Genomic DNA, 20328 nt, shown 5'->3' with positions numbered 1-20328 from the left:
TTTTTTCATAATTTCAATTTCCAAGTGTATGACAAAAATTTATTAATTTTACAGTAAGTGTGTAAGTTGGGACCTGGAGCACAAGTCTTAATGAAGAGCGGATGAGGGAAGTGGACTTGAGTAGTCTGCAGAAAAGGATGCTCAGGGGAGACCTTACTGCTCTCTGTGGCTCCCTGAAAGATGGTGATAGAACTAGAGGGAATGGCCTGAAGTTGTGTCAGGAGAGACTGAAGTTGGACATGAGAAAAAAATTTCTTTTCTGAGAGAGTGGTCAGATGCTGGAATGGGCCGCCCAGGGATGTGGTGGAATCGTTGTGCACAGAGGTGCTCAAGAAGCACTTAGATGTTGTTCTGAGGGGGGTGGTTTAATGGGGGAATAGTGGGGGCTGGTGGATGGTTGGACTAAAGGGTCTTGGAGGCCTTTTCCGACCTTGGTGATCCTATGATTCTAATGCTACAATTTCATACATTCACATAGGGATTGTATGGCTAAAGTAGTGATATGTGAGGTACTTGTGCCTCTGCAAAATGTTATTCCCTGGAAGAGAATTTATTCTGCATAAAATGTTAATCTGCTTCACTCATACTTAATTGAGCCTTAAATACTAAACAGGAAAAAGTCAGTGAAGTTTCAGAAAGAAAATGAAAACTTCACTAGGGAGAAAACTTTCCAAATATCTCAAGGGTATTGTAGAAAACATTGGTTATACAATTTAAACTTCTGGTTGGGATTTCAAGATGTTATTGCGCTCACAGGAGGAATTGAGTAAATAAAGGCAGGGCTCTTTTCCTGCTGTTCTTAACTTCACAGGTGATGGAGCTGAAATAATGTGGTGGTTGTGCCAAAACCTCTGTTTGTCTGACTCTTTGTTTTTTCAGTTAGAAAAAAGTGGAATGTTCTGTATTGCAGACTTTGTGCTCACCTGTGATGCCAGTAGGACAGAAGTTGACTTTAGGGTTTTCTGATGACTGAATCTAGAGAACAAAATGGGGATGTGTGCATTTAGAGACCAATCTGACTTAAGCATGCATTACACTGTATAGAAGTTATCTGTGATCTTGTTAGTGCACCTGAGTCATACCAATTAACACTTGAAAATATTTTTCAAGCTTAAGAGTAAGGGAGCATATAAACAGGAGGGGGAACAGCTGTTTACAAGGGTGGATAGTGATAAGACAAGGAGGAATGGTCTTAAATGGAGAGAAGAGGTTCAGGTTAGACATTAGGAGGAAGCTTTTCACACATAGGGTGGTGACACACTGGAACAGGTTGCCCAAGGAAGTTGTGGATGCCCCATCTCTGGATGCATTCAAGGCCAGGCTGGATGTGGCTCTGGGCAGCCTGGTCTGGTGGTTGGTGACCCTGCACGTAGCAGGTTGAAACGATGTGATCATTGTGGTCCTTTTCAACCCAGGCCATTTTGTGATTTAATCATTTTATGATGTTTGCAGACTTCTTCTTTTTTTTTTTTTTTTTTAAATCCCTTCATTAAATCCCTAATCGAGGCCCACGATTGGGTTTGAGGTGGTGATACTGTAAATCCATAGAACTGTTTGTCTTCTACATTTATTTCTCAGCCTAGATAATTTTGCGTAAGTTATTGCTGGCTATGCTGTTCCTTTTACCTCTTCTTTTTCTGTCTTGCATTACTCACAGCTTTCTTTTTTGTTACATTTTATGTGAGTCTCTTCAGTTCTCTTTTTCTTTTCCCTTGAATTTGTCTGAATTTCTGTTTTTCTGTGCTGTTCTTGTTTATTATGCAGACCTTATATTCTGTAGAGTATTACACACATTTGTTGTTTACAGTTATTTTTTTTTTTTGTTTGTAGCCCCATTTGGAATTATTTAAACAAAATAATTGTAAGAGGAGATTATAAAAACAAAAGATGCAAATAACTGGGAGAAGAGCAACGTTTTCTAAAGTTACAGTAGTGAAAAACTTGTATTGAAACAGCACTTAAAAAATCTATGTTGCCAATAAAAGCTGTCCTTAAAAGATTGTCAGATACAGATTATAAGGCCAATGGATCAGTGTATTAATGTGACCTGCTGCATAATACCAGCCAGAAGCCAGCTAGTATTTTATACAGTTAGTCTACAGACTATCCCAAGTGGAAATAATAAATCTTCACAAAATGGATTGGGGGACAGCTTAGAACAGGTGCCAGAAAGACCTCAGTCATTTAGTGACATTAAGTACGGCAGTGTAAAAACTTAAGAAGTATTTTCTTGTTTAAAAGGCTATTTTTATAAGGTGTTCTGCTGGTGATCTGAAGTTATTGGACATGAAGTACTAAAATGAGTAACCCCTGAGTCTCATAGAATGTAGCTCAACTTTGTACACTGACTGCAAGTGTGTTTTAAATAGAGAATATTTTAGCTGGACTTTGAGGATGAGGTGGAATGCCATAAAAATGATGTGTGAACTTTGCAAAGGGAAGAAAACTCAGTGCCTTAACAGAAGTCCAGCCAAAGATGTTGAAGTTGTCTGGATACTTTGAATGGAACTCTGCTTTATATGTTTGGCCTTAGTTCTAATCTTTGCTAGGGAGATCTGAAAGCACGTGATGTGATATTTGAACTGCTGCTTAGCTGACTGAGTCAGGAGAGAAGTGGTGGAAAATGAATGTGTTGATTGTTCTTCATGCAATCACACAAGGATTGGGGATCAAACATAGCTTCTTTTGAGGTGATTTTCTTTTTTTTTTTTTTTTTTGAGTGGATTGGTGTGGCTTGGCTACTATCATAACCAGGAGAATTTTTCAGCCAATAGTGAGCTTGTACATTGAAGTAAAATTGGGTCAAGATGTTAGTTCTGATCCTGAAAGCTTCGCGGAGTTTGGTATGAGAAGACAGTGAGTAACAGTGATTTATAATATATTGCCTTGCTTAGTATCAGAAGGATACAGACCGACTAATGCGTAATATGTTGTGAGTTGGAGCAGGCTGTGCTTCAGAGCTGAGAAAGCTGTTTGAGGAGATCACTGTAGCAAGTTTTGGAAGGAAGCCACAGAAACATTGCAGGGTTTACTCTGAAGGATTATGTAGAGTCATTCTGATCTGCATCTGAAGTACTTCATCTGGTTTGATCCTCAGCTGTTGTGGAATGATTGCAGAGGTGGTGTGAGCCAAGTGAATGGCAGTGTCTGGTTGGCAGACTGCAGCCTTTTCTTCCAGGTGCACACTGCAGTACTCTTAATTAATTGTTTTCCCGGTGTTCAAGGCAGGGAGGTACATAACAGTGCATTGCATCTTTCCAAAACTCATGTTGCTGTAGAATTAATCATTTAATTTTCATGGGGAGAACTTGGCCTGGAGCAGCCATCCATCTGAATTTCACTGTTGTAGTAATGTTCAGTATGCTGTGATGAATTTTTTTCTTCACGGTGTGGGTTTTTGTTTGTGTATGTGTTGATGGCATCCAGTAATAAAAACTGGCAATGAAAAGTACAGATCTAAAGTGAACCAAGGGGTAAAACTGGGTGGGGTTCAGTCGTGTCTCCCTCTGATGATTACAAAATGTTTCATCAGTAAAACTTAAAGGAGCCGTAATGGGAAACCCAGCAAACTCCTAGTTATCAGAAGTATGTGTGGTAAAATACTTGGCTGTAAGTTTATTTGGGCTCTGTTTGTGCTCATGTCCTCTGCAAAGATGACTTAGGATTTTACAGTTTTTTAGTGTGTCCTGCCTCGTCTCAAATAACGATTTCATGAACATATTTTACATATGTCTATGAGCATTAAGAGGACGTGGTTATTGGTATTATTTTTCTGAAGAGGAGCTTTTATAGGGTCATATAAAATAGAACTCATTTGGCATTGCATGAACGAATAGTTGCTTTTAAAGAGCTGAAATTTTTTTTCTTTGGGAGTTATTCCTCTTGGAACAAAAGGCACTTTAAAAAAAAAAAAAACCCACAGCATACAAAGAAACCTGTCTTCTCTTTCTGAGATAGAAATACGATGGTGGAGTCTGCAGTGACCGCTAGTGTTACACCAGGTGAACCAGAGATCTACTGTGCCTGCATTTTGAGAGCTTATTCATTCCACTGTTAGAATTTTGGTGGTAATGCCTTAGTATGTACTCCTAGTTGTTCCTTCTGTCATGTTTTATTTTTCTGATGGGCATATTTAATAAATGCTACTGTAGAGTTTTAAACTTTGCAGTTAGCTGAAGGAAGATAAAAATGCTATGTGCTACAGCAGGAGAGCGTCTTTGTAACCTGAACTAGTAGACAATTGAATAGGGATGTTCCTTCTGAGGTATTGCTATTACTGGGTAAAATTTCAGGTCACAGAGGAAACTGTTGTTGAATATTAAGTACTCAAAGTAATGCAGGCTGTAACACTGTTTTTTAACAACTTATGTTTTAGCCTGCTAGATCTGCAGGATTGGATGTGAACTATCAATGAGAATCTCATTGAGTGCTCTAAAGTTGAGGAAGAGAAACACATAAGTATGCAATCAAACTCTTGCAATGATTTTTTTTTTTTTTTTTCAGCTATTGGCTTGAAGGGATGGAGTTCTGCTGATCCCACTCTCAATCTATTTTTTAAAGACTGATTTTTACCAGCCTCAGTCGATTTTTCAGGCGGAGGGTAATTGTATGTGTGTGGTTGTGCTCATAGAGGCTATTTTAAGTGCCTAAATACCTCAGTACTTTTTATTTGTGTGGATACAATGAAGTTCCCCTCAGATGCAATTACAGTGACTTATTTTTAGAAAAATCTTTAGCTTGTGTCCTATTTTCACATCTAAGCTTTTGAAAATTAGATATTATGCTTCTACAATTCACATTTTGTTGTTTGCTTTAGAGTCCTTTTTTTTTTTCCTTCGTAGAACCTGTTACCTCAAATGCCCATGAGATGGTGCTCATTGGTCTTGTTTTTGTGTAGCAGCAGGTTCTTTGCCTCTGACTTACAAGAAAGAATGCAGTGTTAAGCATTGCTGTCTTTCTAAAAGGGGGAAAAAAAATAAAAAAAAATGGACAGCGCCTTGAACTAATACACAAAATACTAATTACAGCGTTATTTGTAACTGTGCTGTAAAGACAATCCTGACATGCTTGCTCACCGTTAGGAAGGTAGATTTGATGCTAGTTTGCATAAAAGATAGTTTACCACTTTTTTTTCTTACTTAAAATTGACTTTCTAGGAGTGTCTTTATCCTTTGCCTGTTTAGATATTTTATCCTTCTTGTGCTGCTGCAGCTCCTTCAGATTGTCTCATATAGCTCTATGAAAAGTTTTCTTTATAGAAGATGTATTCTGCTACTAATATAAGTTGTCGTGTTCTATTAAGCAATTTATTTCTGTGCGAGTTTCATTAGTATGATTTGTTTCTTTCTTTCCTGTGCCTTATGCGGCAGTTTATCAGAGCAATGCGGAACAGTGAGGCTTGAAAGCAGTGTTAAGCATTTACCAACTAAGGCAGGGAGGAGGACTTAGGATGTTATAAACTCCAGTGCCATTTTTCAAGACTGTACGTTTTGAGAAGCAAGGCTGGGAAAAAACAGCAAATGAATAGGAAGAGATTAGAGTAAAATGTCTGCTCTCTGGACAGTAGGCATTCACTGTTGTTCTTTTAATAATGAAGTGTGCTAGTTTGGTGTTGGCAATAAAAGCATGTACGCCTGTTTTAAGTGTTAGAGGACCTAGGGTATAGGATGAAGTTTATTATTATTACTGGTTAGTTAACAAAAAAGAGAGAACATAAAATTAACTTAGTCTCTTTTTGAAGTCTTTACAGTACAGTTACTTTACAGCAGACCACTTTTTCAGTTTTTTCAAGTTGTCACATTTCAGGTTTCTTGAGCTGCACAGTCGGGAGCCTTAGCTGATCACCTGCATGGAAGCACGATGTAGCAGGGCTGGATAGCTGTACTTGTGTTTTTGTGTGCTGAATTTCTCGTGTTTGTTGTTGGATTGCTTTTAACCATTCTAAAGCTTTATTTAAAAAGTGCTTTTGTTAAGATCTCCTTACAACAATACTTCATAAAATATAAAAAGTAAGCTTAAATATCTAAGAGCCTTGTATGAGCTATTTTCGTTTAATCTCAGAAATCTATATTGATTCAAATCATGGGTGAATCGGCCTTCTCTGACTAAAAGGAAAGTTTCTCTTGAGGAGAAACGTGTGATATCAGTCTGCCAGGGTAGACAATGTAATGAAATACTTCCATGGCTATGTCAGCCTGATAGATTCCTAATGGCATCAAAGCATAGAAATTTTTGCACCTCCCGTGCTCCCTCTGTGGGGCAGTCAGCAGCTTGGAGCCCTGGCTTGTAGATTACCTGTCTGGCCTGGGAACCTGGAAGCGCTGAGGACTGCGGCGTCAGCACACATTGCCAAGGAGTCCACAAACTGGGGTGGTCTTTGAGTGTCTCCTGGGTAGTGTACTAGGAAAGCAGGGTTGCTAACTGGGACAAGTTTATAATTTGATCAGTGATAAGCAGCTGAAAATGTGGCAATTACGGCGCCAATTTCAGTTATCAGCATTCCCTCCCGCCCCATACATGCTTTTTTTCCAGAGTGGTGGGAAAATATTGTGGAATTGTAAGGTTCAGGAAGTTCTCTGTGTTTTGTGTTTGTCTTGGCTAAGGGAAGAATTTATTGAAGTCTCAATGTGCAGCAGAAATAGACCACTGATCAAATAACTGTTTTCTTAACGTCTCCCTTCTGTGCAGAAACAGATGAAAAACTACAAATACTGTGAGCTGTTTACTTAGTTGCAGTGTGAAAGGAATAAGTTACTGTATTTGGATAAGCATTTCACAGAAATGGACACAGTGTAACAGTGTTGGAGTTCTGGATCTATGCTGTCGGTCTTAATCTTTGCTGGGGAAGAAACGCACAAAGGTTGTGTACAGAAAGTGTTGTTGTAACTTCAGTGGTAATTGAATCTCATGAAGGTACAATTACTACTGCAGACTTGGCGTCGTGCTTGGACGTGTGGTGAGGTACACAGAGTTTCACCACAGCAGTGGGGTTCCACTAGGGTGGCTGTAGTTAGTAGTGTCTTTTTGGCTTTGTTCTCCAAAGCTACTCATGTTAGTCTTGGTCTGCATAGTTTCACACCTAAGAGGCCATGACTTATACTATTAACAGGTTGTTTGGTTGAAATTAGAGGTTCTTGCTTTATCTTTTTTTGTTTTTTAATTTGCTTTTTCTGTTGTTGTACTCAGAAGTCTTTCTTATATAAATAAATGTTTACGTGTGTGGAAAGCCATATGAAAATATTGTGACTAAGACCTCAATTTGTTAAAAATACTAAGGAATGCATGTGATCCTCAGGTAGTGTTGAATTTGGTCAGCAAAACTTCAGAAATCTTATGCCTGGAGAAGAAATTAAATCAAAACAGCTTTTCTATTAGAGGCTTCCAAGATCTCCAGGTCTGGCATTTAAATAAAAATGTTTTATGACTTGAAGTTACCTATCTACTTGTTTGTTTATTTGCTGACTGAAGTCTTCTACCGTTTATGAAGATTTTTGGGGCTCATTTCTTCCTTGTCTGCAAATACTGTAGTTAATCTTGTGGTCCAAGAATTGATGCCTATCTCAGATACTATGTCTGGGATGTGCTAAGATGTAGCAACTGGGAACTGCTTTCCTGTACTTCTGCTGTGGTCTTTAACTATTGAAAGAATTTAAAGAAGTTGTATGGGACTACAGCAGCCACTGTCAGGGAGCACAGAAAGGAACGAACATGTAACTTGGATATGGAATAAAACTGATTTTATTTATGCTATTTGTTTTCACTGATTTAACCTCTGCTTTTATACTTCATGTCCAAGTTGAATAGCTTTTTGTAGAGGCAGATGTTCTCTCATTCAGTGTCTCATTGAAGCACAATTTATTGTTTAGTTATTGTTTCCACTTGAGAGGGAAAAGGGTAGTCTAAGAGAAAACATGTCATTTACTCCTATGCTATTTGGATACAGCTTTTTTCAGGTTGTGCACTATCAGTCCTAGATAATACCTGGGTTTTGAATAACAGATTTGTGTGTGAAATATGTTCAAGTATCCTTTTAAATTCCTAGGTTTGAGTGCAGCAATTCCAGAACAAACCTTTTTGCCTTGAAAGTCTGGGTGCATGATGTGATGGGTTTGTTGATGAAGAAATGCTGAGAACTCCGTTAATATTGTTGTCAGAATTCTGGGTAAATTGCTGAATTTGGTGTTGAAGTAGTTGGAGTTTGTTAGAAAAAGCACTTATCGGGGAAAGAGTTGGGAGAAGTTAATTGGAGAAACAGGAGGGCATGTTTGTAGGCAGCAGTGAGAACAAATGCAACGCAAGTAATCTTTCCTGTTTGTTTCTTTTTTTATTGTCTTTTGTTTCTTAGAATTTAAGTATTTTTAGTAATATTATGCTTTCTTTTATATCTTTTCCTTGGAGAAAATTTCCACTCAGTCGTTCCCTATACGATGAGAGAAGGGACAGAGACAAATGGAGGCAGGGGGAGAGACTTAAAGTAATAGTAGGAGCTGCTGTACTAGGAAGAAAAGAGAAAGATGAAATGATGGTGTGGCCAGCTGTGGCTACTTGAGGATTCCAGACCTGAATTGCCCACTGATTATCTGAATCCATGATGGCTTTTGTTTCTCTTTGCTATGGATCTTGAACTTCATTGCATCCAAAGTCGTGTCAATCTCTTCACCCGTGGCAGACAATCTTTGCCATTTCTGAGAAGGCAGGTGTGGTGTTTTCCAGCTATTGTGAATCAGAACGTAAGCAGATGTGCTGGGTTCTTGGTTTCTGTGTAATTTGTAATCCAGTGTCTTTAACTGTGCCTAAATGCGCTGTTCATCTGCTGAGCTATGAAGTGTGATGGCTGTTAAGGAGTTGGCATACATTTGCTTCTTACATGCTTTATGAGACTGTGGCTTTCAGTAGGAGAGGAAATCCTGAACTCTTGTGAAATCTGGTGAGGTCTATCAGAGCTTTCGAGGTAAACAGATTATTCTCTTCATCCTGGGTTCTTTTTTGGCTTTTTGAGTTTCAGTTCAGTCTTCTGGTAAGGCTATTTCTTGCTACTAAGAACAATTATGTACTCTGAACATCTTCCATTTTACTCTTTTTCCTTGATTTCCTTTATTCTTTTAGCCTTTCACCCCTTACTTGTTATCTTCATGTCCCAATCAGCTTGTAAAATGCATTCAAATGTGTTTCTTAGAGCTCATAACCTTGTACTCTAGCATTCCATTGTTACACTGTTCTTAGTACTTTGCAAATACTAAAAATTGACATTCTATTTAAATGGAAAGTTACGTAAAGGAGTGATATTTATGTGTATTTGCTCAGATGAGGTGTCACTGTTACGTTGGTTGGTTGGTTTGTTCTTGTAGTGTGGGTTGAATGTGGAGGCACTAGGGGAGTTTCCTCTTTGGACTTGGTGGTGGTTTGTATCATTTCACTAATTGCTTATCATTTGGGCTCCTTCTTAGAGGAGGGACCTGCACAGCTTGGTAACTGAGCTATGGTTTAATGCTTTTTTCCAAACAAAGAGTGGGTCAGTTTTGTTTGTTGATGGGTGGTGTTTCTCAGCTTGCCAAAAACTGAAGTACTACCCGAGAAGTTATTTGTTTGGACCGTGATTTTTTAAAAATGTTTTTTGTAACATTCTGGTAAATTCAAATAAAAATGATAGATAACCTTCAGCAGCGAAGGTAGGAAGGGAAGTGCTGGGATAATGATGTGGATAGCATGGTACAGTGCTTTGCTATCTGTTTCGTGTCTTTGAGTTTAATTCAGAGTATAGTAACTGGAGCTGACTTTCTTCTACTGGCTGTCATAAAATGACAGATTTCTGATTTTTAAAATGTCACAACCATAAATCATTAGTTTGCTAAGATTGCACTAGCAAGCTATTAAAGAACATGGCAGTATTTACTGTAGATAAATGCAAATTTAAAAAGGTTCTCTGTATCATGGTTTAAATGATTTATTTACTTTCAATCCATATATGAATCTGATGTGATGTAAAATTCAGGGTATTTCATTTCCTGTATAGAGCTACAAATTTGCATGTTATTAAACCATCTCTTGGAGTTATATCTTTCTTGTGTACCTTAAACAACATCTCAGGTTCAGGTGCACTGGAAAAAAAATTATAACACAAGCAGAATTTAATGCTACTAATACAAAAGCTGGAGAGATTAATTTCAGGTGGAATTAGATGCAGTCTACGTCGGCACTAACATCTTTTGAGATCTGTAATATAAACCAAGCTTGGAAAACTGCCAGGTTTTGTAAATACGTCTTTAGCCACTATGTGGAGTATATTACAAGTCAATTTTGTCCTGAAATTGATTTGCAGGAGATCAGCTTGTTAATCCTTGGTCTCCTCAGGAATGCAAAGTGAAGTGTGCAGTAGCGTTGCCTCCTTAGTGTTCTGCTTGGAACAAAAGCCTCTTGGAACAGTCACTTATGCGCACTCTTTGCCTCTGTTCTCCAAAGTGATAATGTCCCTCTGTAGCTGACCCTGTTAAAATGGCTTGCAGATGTGCTGGGCAAGCCTACTCTTTAGTCTGTGTCACAGTGGGCTTTTCTGCTTGGGGGGGGGTTTCTTTTATTTTCTTCTTCTTGGTGTTTTTTTTTTTCTTCATTTTTTTAAGAGAAATTTGAGTTTTGCTTTTAATTTTTCTTAAAACATGGATTGCTTCTTCCCTTTCGAAGAGAGCGATTCAATTACTTGTTTTGCTATGTACTTCAAAAAAGATTGAAATGTTGAAATGTATGAAAATGCAATTTCACAGTACCCTCCCATTTATATTTAGAAAAATTGCATAGAACTAATTCATCCTTGTGCTGTTCTTTTTGCCTTGAGCCTTCAACTGCACACAAGGAATGGAACTAATTGTGTTAGTGGGCTATTTTGATATAAAAATGCTTGCAAGCAGAGTGAAAATACAAATTTATTAGCTACAGCAAATAGAGAGTAATTGATTGCAGCATGGCTATCTTTTACAGCTTCTTTTCTCCTTCTTTGGGAATGGGGAAAGCAGGTAAGCATAACTACAATAAAGATCCTTAGATGTGTATCACCTATAGGGACAAGAATTGTGCTTTTTTCCATTTATTTCAGCTGAGAGAATTAAACTGTCCTGAGGCACCCTCTGAAGAAGGAAAAAAAAAAAGTGCAGGTCCAACATTAGATGGCAGTAGTGGACTCTTCACACCTTTTGTGCACCTGTTAAATTTGTTTTTAAGCATCTTTCTAAAGGAGAGACTAAAGTATTTTGTTTTAATACAGAACATTGAATTGTAAATAACAAATAGAAGCCATGGGGGTAAAGTTTTGTTATGCAATGCTGCTATCATCGTGCCTGTTTTAAAACGAACCTTTTTTTGCTGGGCAAGTGAAGGTGTAGGCTTTGTTAGGAGCTTGGCAACAGCAAGAGAAAGGACAGTTAAGAAGAAGAAATAAAATGTCACCCTCCGCAGCCCATCCTTTTTCCTTTAGAAAGGAAAGGAGGCATGTACTGTCTATTCATTTGGTTGAGTGTGACTGTTGGGTGGGACAGAACTGGTCACTTGTGCCTTGTGTAGCATCAGGAAACGTTTCTGATTTATTTATTTTTTTTGGTCAAAGAAATACTTGTTTGGTTTTTGAGCAAGTTCTGAGTTGAAGCAAAGTGCACTATTAATGACAGTGAAGACAGCATGAAAAGATAGGGGACCCGGGGCAGACAATGGAGCAAATTGCTGCAAATGAGTCTGCATAAGTTATTCTTCTTCCTCAGCTGTTCCTTAAGGTTTGTAGAGGCATTTCCAAATCAGAGCCGTCTTTAGCACATCCAGGGTATGTGTACCAATGGTGCTGACTTTTACTATTGATTGTGCGTCCTCGGTGGATTTGTCTAGGTTGGGATCGCTCCTGATGCTGAGAGATTTTTGCCCTGAAGTGCCATGTATTTCCCAAATCTTAGACACGTTTCTGATAATGATTAATACGTTTTGTTTTGAGCTTCTGAATATCTGCAAGGGGATGGAGGTTGTGTGTTATTACTTTGGTGGGAGATAAAAGAGTGACTAGAATGTTGCACAGAATATTACCTTGCCAGTTACTGTTAATCGTAAGCATAATGGCTCAAGTGAATCCAATTTCATGTTCGTGTTCTCGAGGAGCTGCTTTCAGATTTCATCACTGAGGGTTTTGTCAGTGGTGTCTGTCTGATTTTAACTTGGAGCCAACAGACATAAAATTGTGATAAAACCAGGATCATTTTTGAATAGCATAGATATTTGTGAATAGGAGTAAAATGTAGAGTGTATATCAAATGCTTATCTGTTCAAAATTACATCAGGTTTAGCTTCAGCAGATTTTTCTTGTTTAGCTTATTCAAATGAATTCAACCTTATTCAAATGAATACATTTCCGTTGCGTATTAGCTTTGTACATGCAGCTTTGTGGATCTTGATTAAGCATAAGGTTTAGGATTTCTGTTGAGATAGAGACTTCTATTTATCTATAGACTGTTTTTTTCCTTCGAGATAGACTTTTTCCAGTGGCTAGGTGTCATCCACACCCCTTATTTTGGGTGTACTAAAGAAGAAATTCTGAGATTATGAAATCAGCTTAATAGGTGTTTTCTCCTGACTTTAGGAAGCAAAACAAGTAGGTTTTTTTTTTCCTCTTTATCTTATTAAATAACCACGAGGAAGAGAAAGCTCTGTGGAAATGTAAAGCCTTTTTTAGAGATTTGGGGTAAAACTGTAGGTGTCCCAGGTATACTAAGTTTGGATTTTCTCAAAGGAAAATGGATTGTGGTCTTGGGAATTTTTTTTTCTCCCCATTGCAGTGGATTAAATACTTTCTTGCATTTTCCTGCAAGCTCTTGAAATATTTTGTATTTCAAAATGACTTAAAATCAGATTCATAGCTTAGATCATTATCTTTCACTAAAGTGGAGGTTGTATTTAAATTCTGGGTGATTTTCTGCTACTTCTGATACTGAAGTTAGTAAGTTGCTCACTTAAAGAGTGCATCGTCTCATTTATGTCTTGGATTTCTACTTCCATTTTAGATTAGGTGAAAGGTTCACAGGAAGGAGGGATTTGTTATGTTTAAATCCATAGCTGAAAATTGCTGTTTCCAATCAGCTAGACCTAGAAATGTTTTACTGAAAATCTTGAGCTGCTGGTTTAGTTATATATATTTTTGAGGTAAGTATTAATGGCGAAATGTAAAACTTGTCAAGATGCGTTTGAGTACTTTGAATACTTCACTTTAAAGCCATTCCTATAAGCTTACACTTAATTCTGCACTACAGGCCAGGGAAAGAAAACGTTATGCCACCCTGTAGGTTGCTATAAAGATTGTTTATGCAGCTCAGCCTGAGACTTAAAATACGTTGAATTGGAGAATTTTGAAAAATGGACTGTGCGACATTAGAGACCAAATCACGCTAAAGTGCAAGGAAAGACTATACATCAGTTCAAAGGCTACATTATTCAAAAAAATACAACCATAAAAAGGTAATAAGATTACATTCTCACACTTCATGGCTAGTAAGGTGCATTAAGCTGCTCAGATATTCATAACTTACTGTGACATTTGGGAAGATTACATTTTGCTGTGCACAGCCATTACTGCAGCTCAGATAATAACTAGCCAATGCATGGACCTGGATTATGATCCCTGTCATTGGAAACAAATTTGTGTTTTGAAGGTTGATCAGTTTCAAATCACCATTAGAAAGGGTTAATATGACATACTGTGGTGTGTGTGCTTATGTGTATCTAATAGGTATGCATACATACAGTACATCAACTGTGCTGTGCCTTCACTATATTGCTTTCACCATCAATATTTTTCTCCTCATTTTCCCTTAAAGGAAATGCTAAAATAGTAATTATTTCTTCCATCGCATCTTATCTCTGGGATATACTTGCTGAAATGCTTATTTTTGCAGATTAGATTGGAAACCTAATTTGACAGCTTCCTGGATGGGTGGTTACTGATAATAGTGTATCTAGCCAAAAGTGAAAAATTGGGGATGTAGACTATAAGGTGAAGGTAAGGTCACCTCTTGTAGTTTTATATGGTTTTGGTGTGAAAATTGATGGTTGGCTGGTTAGTTAAACCAAGTGCATAAAGAGTTGAATTTGTTGTTCAGAATTAGCAGGTGTTTCGTGGCTACATTTTAACCTTCAGTTGCTCTGCACGCAGAACGCAGCATAGTCTTCGCTTCTCACCGGGATGGTGAGAGAAACACTGGCTTCTTGAGGAATACCTCTGTTTTGTAGAGGATGTGAAACCAAGCGTGATACTAGCAGTGCATTTAATGTATTTCACAAATGTAGTTCAGTTATGAGTCTTTTACCTTTTTCTTTGCAATTGTGTTGCAATACTTCTGTTTCACTCCATTCTCTTCAGCTATTCCATTACCTTTGAAGTCTACCTTGCCGTGCTTGAGGTGGGCCCCTGCTGTATCTTAGGGAAGGGGAGAAGCGAGGCTTAGGGAATGGTAACAACTTGATAGATTTGTTTTGAGTGAGTTGATATAGAGAAGCTGGGAGTATAATTTAAGTCTCCCCGTTCAGTTCCTTTGGTTTCCCTGAATATTGAGAAAGCATCTGTTAAGAAATTGCATAATTATTTTTCGTGACCAAGAGAGGAGAAAATGGAAAAGTGTAAATTGCTATTTCGAAATTGTTACTGTGAGACATTGTCTATTTTGTCACAGAACTAGTAACTTTCTCTGCTTCTTGTGGTGCTTGGCATTACTGATTTATGTCCAGAAGACCAAAGATTGCTTCTTCAAAGTGACAAGATTTAGTCACTTGAGGGAACTGTATGGTAATTTCAGTAGTTAATGAAGAATATGTATTCTGTTCCCTGAAGTTTATCTTCAGATCCTGCCTAGCCGAGAGAGGTTGTGGGAGCTAAAATGGAGCGACTTAGTTTATGAGTTTTGGAGCAGTTTTGACACGATGTGATTTTGGCAAGTGGACTTACTGAGGGGGTTAATGATCGAAGGAACGCCATATATGACAGAAGCAGTCTTCACTTGACAGACTTGTTGAGCTGAAGAGCTGATACACTTCTGTGAGTTTTGAGGTTGAGTCAATCCTATCTGAATTACACTTTCTGTGCTCTTACGTAGTAGGCAGGTATGGCATGTTTTTAATTTAAGTATAGTTGTAACCTACGAGAAGAATTTAAAATGCAGAGAGATTGGGGCAGAAGTCAGTGTCATCTATCTTTGCATCAGCTCGAATTTTTATTTTATTGACTCAAAATAAAACAACCTACTTCACTCTGTTGTTTTAGTGTTACTTCCTTATTTCCCCCTTCGTTCTCTTGGCACATGCAATTAGTTGCTTGGTTCATGTTCAAACAAAGTCTGCATTTAGGTGACCTGAAATATTACAGGTTTTAAGTGCCTGGGCCAAGGTATGGTCAAAGGCTTTAAACAGTGGTGTGGTTTCACATTAATCCAAATATAGCAAGGCTTTACTTCCTTTTAGTGCCTCTAACTACTAATGAAACTGGCATTTAGAACTTAGCCAGCTTTATTTAATATCTCAAGAATGACTTTAAGTGAATGTAATTAGCAGTATTTCTGGTGTGTGCCTCAGGTTCTTTTGGCTAGAGCAGTGCACCGATTTGAGGAGTTGTTAGACACATACAGGGGAAGGCTTTTAGGGCCACTCTAAGCCATTTAAAGGATTCTAGCTGACCTTTCTCACCGGTCTTGAAATACTCACGTGGTTTGTTCACTTCATAGATGTGTGGGGTAGCTCAGGACATCTGTATTGTTAACTTACCCAAGAGCTCTTGTGCAGCAATTGCCTGATAGTTACTGACGCCTCAGGAGCGCCTTTTGTTCAAGTTACACGTCAAAACTTGAAACAGAGGAAAAATATTATTTCCTATATTGATGTCGACCTTGCTGTGTTCTTTTAGCTTATATCTTTGATAGTTTTCTTCTTGCAGAATTAATAATTACAATGGAAGGTGGAATGATGTTTTGACTTATTTTTTTAATATTTTGTCTGAAAGCTTGTTGGAGGCCAATTTGACTTGGAAATGAACTTTATCATCCAAGAAGGAGAGGGCATTACTTGCATGGTAGAATTGCTGGATAAATGTGACATCTCCTGTCAGGCTGAGGTGTGGAGCATGTTTACAGCTATCTTGAAAAAAAGTATACGCAATCTACAAGCGTGCACAGAAGTGGGACTGGTTGAACAAGTGCTCAAGAGGATTGATAGAGCTGACAACATGATTGCAGGTATACCTTCACCTAATATATGAGTCAAATTGTATTTTCGTTACATAAAATCTCACAGGAACACTTAATAATGAAGTGACAGAAATTTGACATTGCATCTTAATAAGTAATTATATTGTTCTGCTTTCAGATCTCTTAGTGGATATGCTGGGTGTGTTGGCTAGCTACAACTTGACCGTTCGAGAGCTTAAGTTATTCTTCAGCAAGCTTCAAGGAGAAAAAGGGAGATGGGTAAAAGAAAATAAAGAACAAAAGTCATGTTTATAGTGTTGTTTTTGTTTTTCTTAATGTACCCATGTTAAAAGACTGCTTGATAGCCTTTTATATATGTATGTGTATGTATGTACCTGTATATATGCATATATATGCGTGTATGTGTATATATATATATATATATATATATATATAAAAATTTATTAGGAAATAAAGGATGCCTACTGGTATTGTATCACTTTTGCTTAAATCTTTTTTACTTAAAAGCAATTAAACCTGTTAAAATACATAGAGTAGTGTAGCAATGAGATTAAACTTTACTTTATTGGATTTCTTGGCTGGATTGCCCTTTTGAAACACCTAGGAAATGATGTAGTGATTCTAAGCATTTGTTTACATACGCATTTTTATTTTGGTAGTTCTGATTGCTTGAAATAGAAGAATAAACAAACAAATTGTTTTTGGAAGATGAGAGATAAGATGGAAATCATTGGAAATTGTGTATGTGTGCATATCAATATTTTCATATTTGCACATTGTCTATACCTGAAGGATTTTGTCCAGTTAGGAAAGTTAGCATTTGTAGCAAAAACTGAAATGAAAATGAGTGCTGAGTGAAATGTTACGTTTTGTGTTTTCTCCTGTTCTGTGTGAGCTAGAGACACAGAAAAGGGTGCCCATTTAGTGTTGAGAGCCTTCTTCCTTAAAGTAAAATTCTTTCGTTTTAAATGCTAGCAGATAAGCTTTCTGCTACAAAGTTTTTGCTTTGCTTTACCTACCAATTGTTTTACCTATTTGGATTTTTAATTCCACTACTTTAATGTCTAAATACCCTGGTTTAATGTAGGGAGAAGTCAGGTCGGTGTCCTTGTTTCTTTGAAATAATGTAATAAATATGTATTCAGTATGCGAGGCAAAAACATAGCAAATTTTAAAAAGAACTTGTGAAACAACTTGTTCACATGAAAAAAATACCCCATATAGGGTTTAAAATGAATAAGTGAACATACAGAATATGTTAAACCATTGCTTAATTAAAGTTGTCTTTGTAACATTAACTTTTCATTTCCTGGCTCTCTGCTATTTGCATTTAATTTCCCTTTCTTTATTAAAGACTAAATATAGAGGAATACAAGAGGAAAATGGCCCAACTGTTTTGCTATGGTCTTGCTCAGGTCCATAAATCTTAAAATCAGCAGTGCTTTAAAGATGCAAAGTATCAGGCTGCAACACGATTTGCCAGGCTGAATTCTACTGTGCTGAAGGCATCTGAACAGATCTCACTGTTTCCTTCTGCAATTTTTTAAATTCAGATTTATGAAACGTTCTGTATTTGACTATAATTTGAGTACATTTAAAATAACTTGTAATGGATCATGTAATGCTTAATTTTCAGAGTAGTTGCTTACAAGAAGGGAAAAAGAGCATCTCCAGAAGAAAGATCAGGAGGGGGTAGTAAAACTGTAGTTTGAAATAGATTTTTCTGGAAAGCTGTGGAGTGGTAGAAGAAGATACACAGAAGTTTGTGACCAGTATGTGCTGGATTTCTGTTGTGAACTCATACAGTTGATTTGGAGGTTTTAGTCTTTGAGTGTTACAAAAGCATTAATGCAGAATTAGGATTGTGGTGGGGAAATGTTTGCACTGAGTGTTCGATTTAGGTACTGTGTATGGCTTTTGAGGCTTGAACCTTTTCTCATAGACTTATATGAAGGATTGTATCTAAACACAGTATCTTATACCTAGAGCATGACTGTAAACTTGATGGAAAGTCATCTTGTCTGCTCTTCTTCCTTTTACCTACTTGTTTGTGCTCTCATGAGTTTCATGCAGCCACAACCCAAAATTGCTTTGAGAATTTGCATTTATTTTTCCCTAACTAGTTGTCATCTGGGTCAGTTAATTTTTTTTTTTTTTTTTTTTAAGCTCGCTTCAAATCTATACAAATGGTAAAGCTGGTGGGAATTGGCAAACAGTGATGGCACTCAGCATTCAGAGTCATTTTAGTTTATGCTGAATAACACTGACTGTGACTTTAAAGTCCTTAATTTAGTTATCCCATTAATTGTCTTTCATTGCACCTAGGCTAGTGAGTATCATTATTCATAATTTTCTATTAATGTTTATTGAAAATGTTGAGTATTTTAGCAGAGTGTAACTCAGTCATGTGCAAAGCTTGAAAATATGTCAATTTTATTTTTGTATGTAGAGTGTTTTCTTTCATGTAGATGTTTTATTTATTTCCAAATTCCAAAATTTTTTGACAGCCACCACACGCTGGGAAATTGTTGTCTGTGTTAAAACACATGCCTCAGAAATATGGACCTGATGCCTTCTTCAACTTTCCGGGGAAAAGTGCTGCAGTATGTACATATTTTAAGTCCTTTTTTTGTTATTTCTACTACAACCATTGGCTGTTTTCACTCCTGTTTTTCTCTTAGCCCATCTGACATAGTTACAGAAGTAGTCGTAAGAGAATTTTTTTGTTACCTATGTTGTGTATAACTAAATAATGCTTATAACAAATGTAAGTAATAACTATGGAAGGACAAATGGCAATACATAAAGAATGGATATAAGTGAACTCTTTGCCTCTACCCCAAGCAGTTGAGTTAAATCTTATTGCCACGAGAATGTGAAGAATGTCTGCTTTTCACTTCTTTGTTTGAGAATGGTGCTTGTTAATATACATTATGTGTGGGCAGTGCCTTACTCCTAGAAACCTTAGTCAGTGGAACTGCAATAAGTATGGCTATACTTGTGCCATTTGTTATTTCTCTAGCAATCAGTGTGAATATTGTGGTATGTGTAGTAATCATCTGATAAAATGCAGATTGTAGACATGTCTAGGTTAAATACCACTGAGGGAAGGTTAGATTTAGCGGTGGTTAATCTTTTATCATAATTGTTCAGGTGTTTACTAGGTAGTGTATTTTTGTTGTTGTTGTTTGCTTTCCCCCTAAAAATCCATTACTTTTCTGCTTTGGTGTCTTAGCTTTTAAATAACTAAAGGTATTACGCAGGACACCTAATCTTGAACTTGAACTTCACAGAATCACGGAACTGTAGAATGGCCAGGATTGGAAGGGACCTCAAGGATCATGAATCTTCAACTCCCCGGCCATATGCAGGGCCACCGACCTCCCATTTAATACCAGGCCTGGCTGCCCAGGGCCCCATTCAATCTGGCCTTGAACATCTCCAGGGATTGGGCACCCATAACCTCTCTGGGCAGCCTGTTCCAGCACCTCACCTCTCCCTCTGTAAAGAACTTGGCCCTGACATCCAACCTGAATCTTCCCTCCCTCAACTTAAAACCATTTTCTCTTTTCCTGCAGTTATCAACCCTTTCAAAGAGTTGATTTTCCTCCTGTTTATAGGCTCCCTTTAGGTACTGAGAGGCTGCAATGAGGTCACCCCGCAGCCTTCTTTTCTCCAGGCTGAACAAGCCCAGCTCCCTCAGCCTGTCTTCATAGGAGAAGGTGCTCCAGTCTCCTGATTATCTTCATGGCTATCCTCTGGCCCCTCTCCAACAGCTCCCTGTCTTTCTTGTACTGTAACTTCACTAACTTGATGACATAATAACTTTTTATTTGAATATTGAAAAACGCAGACTACTAGAGTTGTGCTGCTGTAATTACATTTATCACATGCAGCAGAACTTGGCGGTAGACACTTGGGCTACTTATGTATTGTGCTTGTATTTAATTTCTGATAATAGCATTGAATGCTTGAACTGTATGTGGTATTGGGGTGCTTCACTAAATGCAGTGGGAACATTCTCATTGATTTTTAAAACATGGAAACTTAGAAATTAAGTATTTGACATACTTCATAACCATTGTGATTTAAACCAAATGATAGTGCTACCAGG

At 37.6% G+C, this 20328-nt stretch overlaps 1 protein-coding gene across 3 annotated transcripts in view; it reads left to right on the top strand.

Annotated features, from left to right (window-relative positions):
• The window catches only part of LRBA (LPS responsive beige-like anchor protein), a 367079-nt gene that overhangs the window by 19744 nt on the left and 327007 nt on the right, over positions 1 to 20328 (top strand). For all 3 annotated transcript variants that reach the window (XM_042870631.1, XM_042870632.1, XM_042870630.1), the window contains exons 2-4: positions 16010 to 16241; positions 16372 to 16472; positions 18722 to 18817. In XM_042870631.1, the coding sequence (XP_042726565.1) occupies positions 16010 to 16241; positions 16372 to 16472; positions 18722 to 18817 (429 nt within the window). The remainder of the gene's footprint in view (positions 1 to 16009; positions 16242 to 16371; positions 16473 to 18721; positions 18818 to 20328) is intronic.

The sequence above is a fragment of the Lagopus leucura genome, unplaced genomic scaffold (assembly GCF_019238085.1).
Source record: "Lagopus leucura isolate 7727_CA_CO unplaced genomic scaffold, USGS_WTPT01 Super-Scaffold_100004, whole genome shotgun sequence".
In the NCBI taxonomy this organism is placed as follows: Eukaryota; Metazoa; Chordata; class Aves; order Galliformes; family Phasianidae; genus Lagopus; species Lagopus leucura.
The sequence above is the reverse complement of the archived record's forward strand: the minus strand, read 5'-3'. Positions and strand labels throughout refer to the sequence as shown.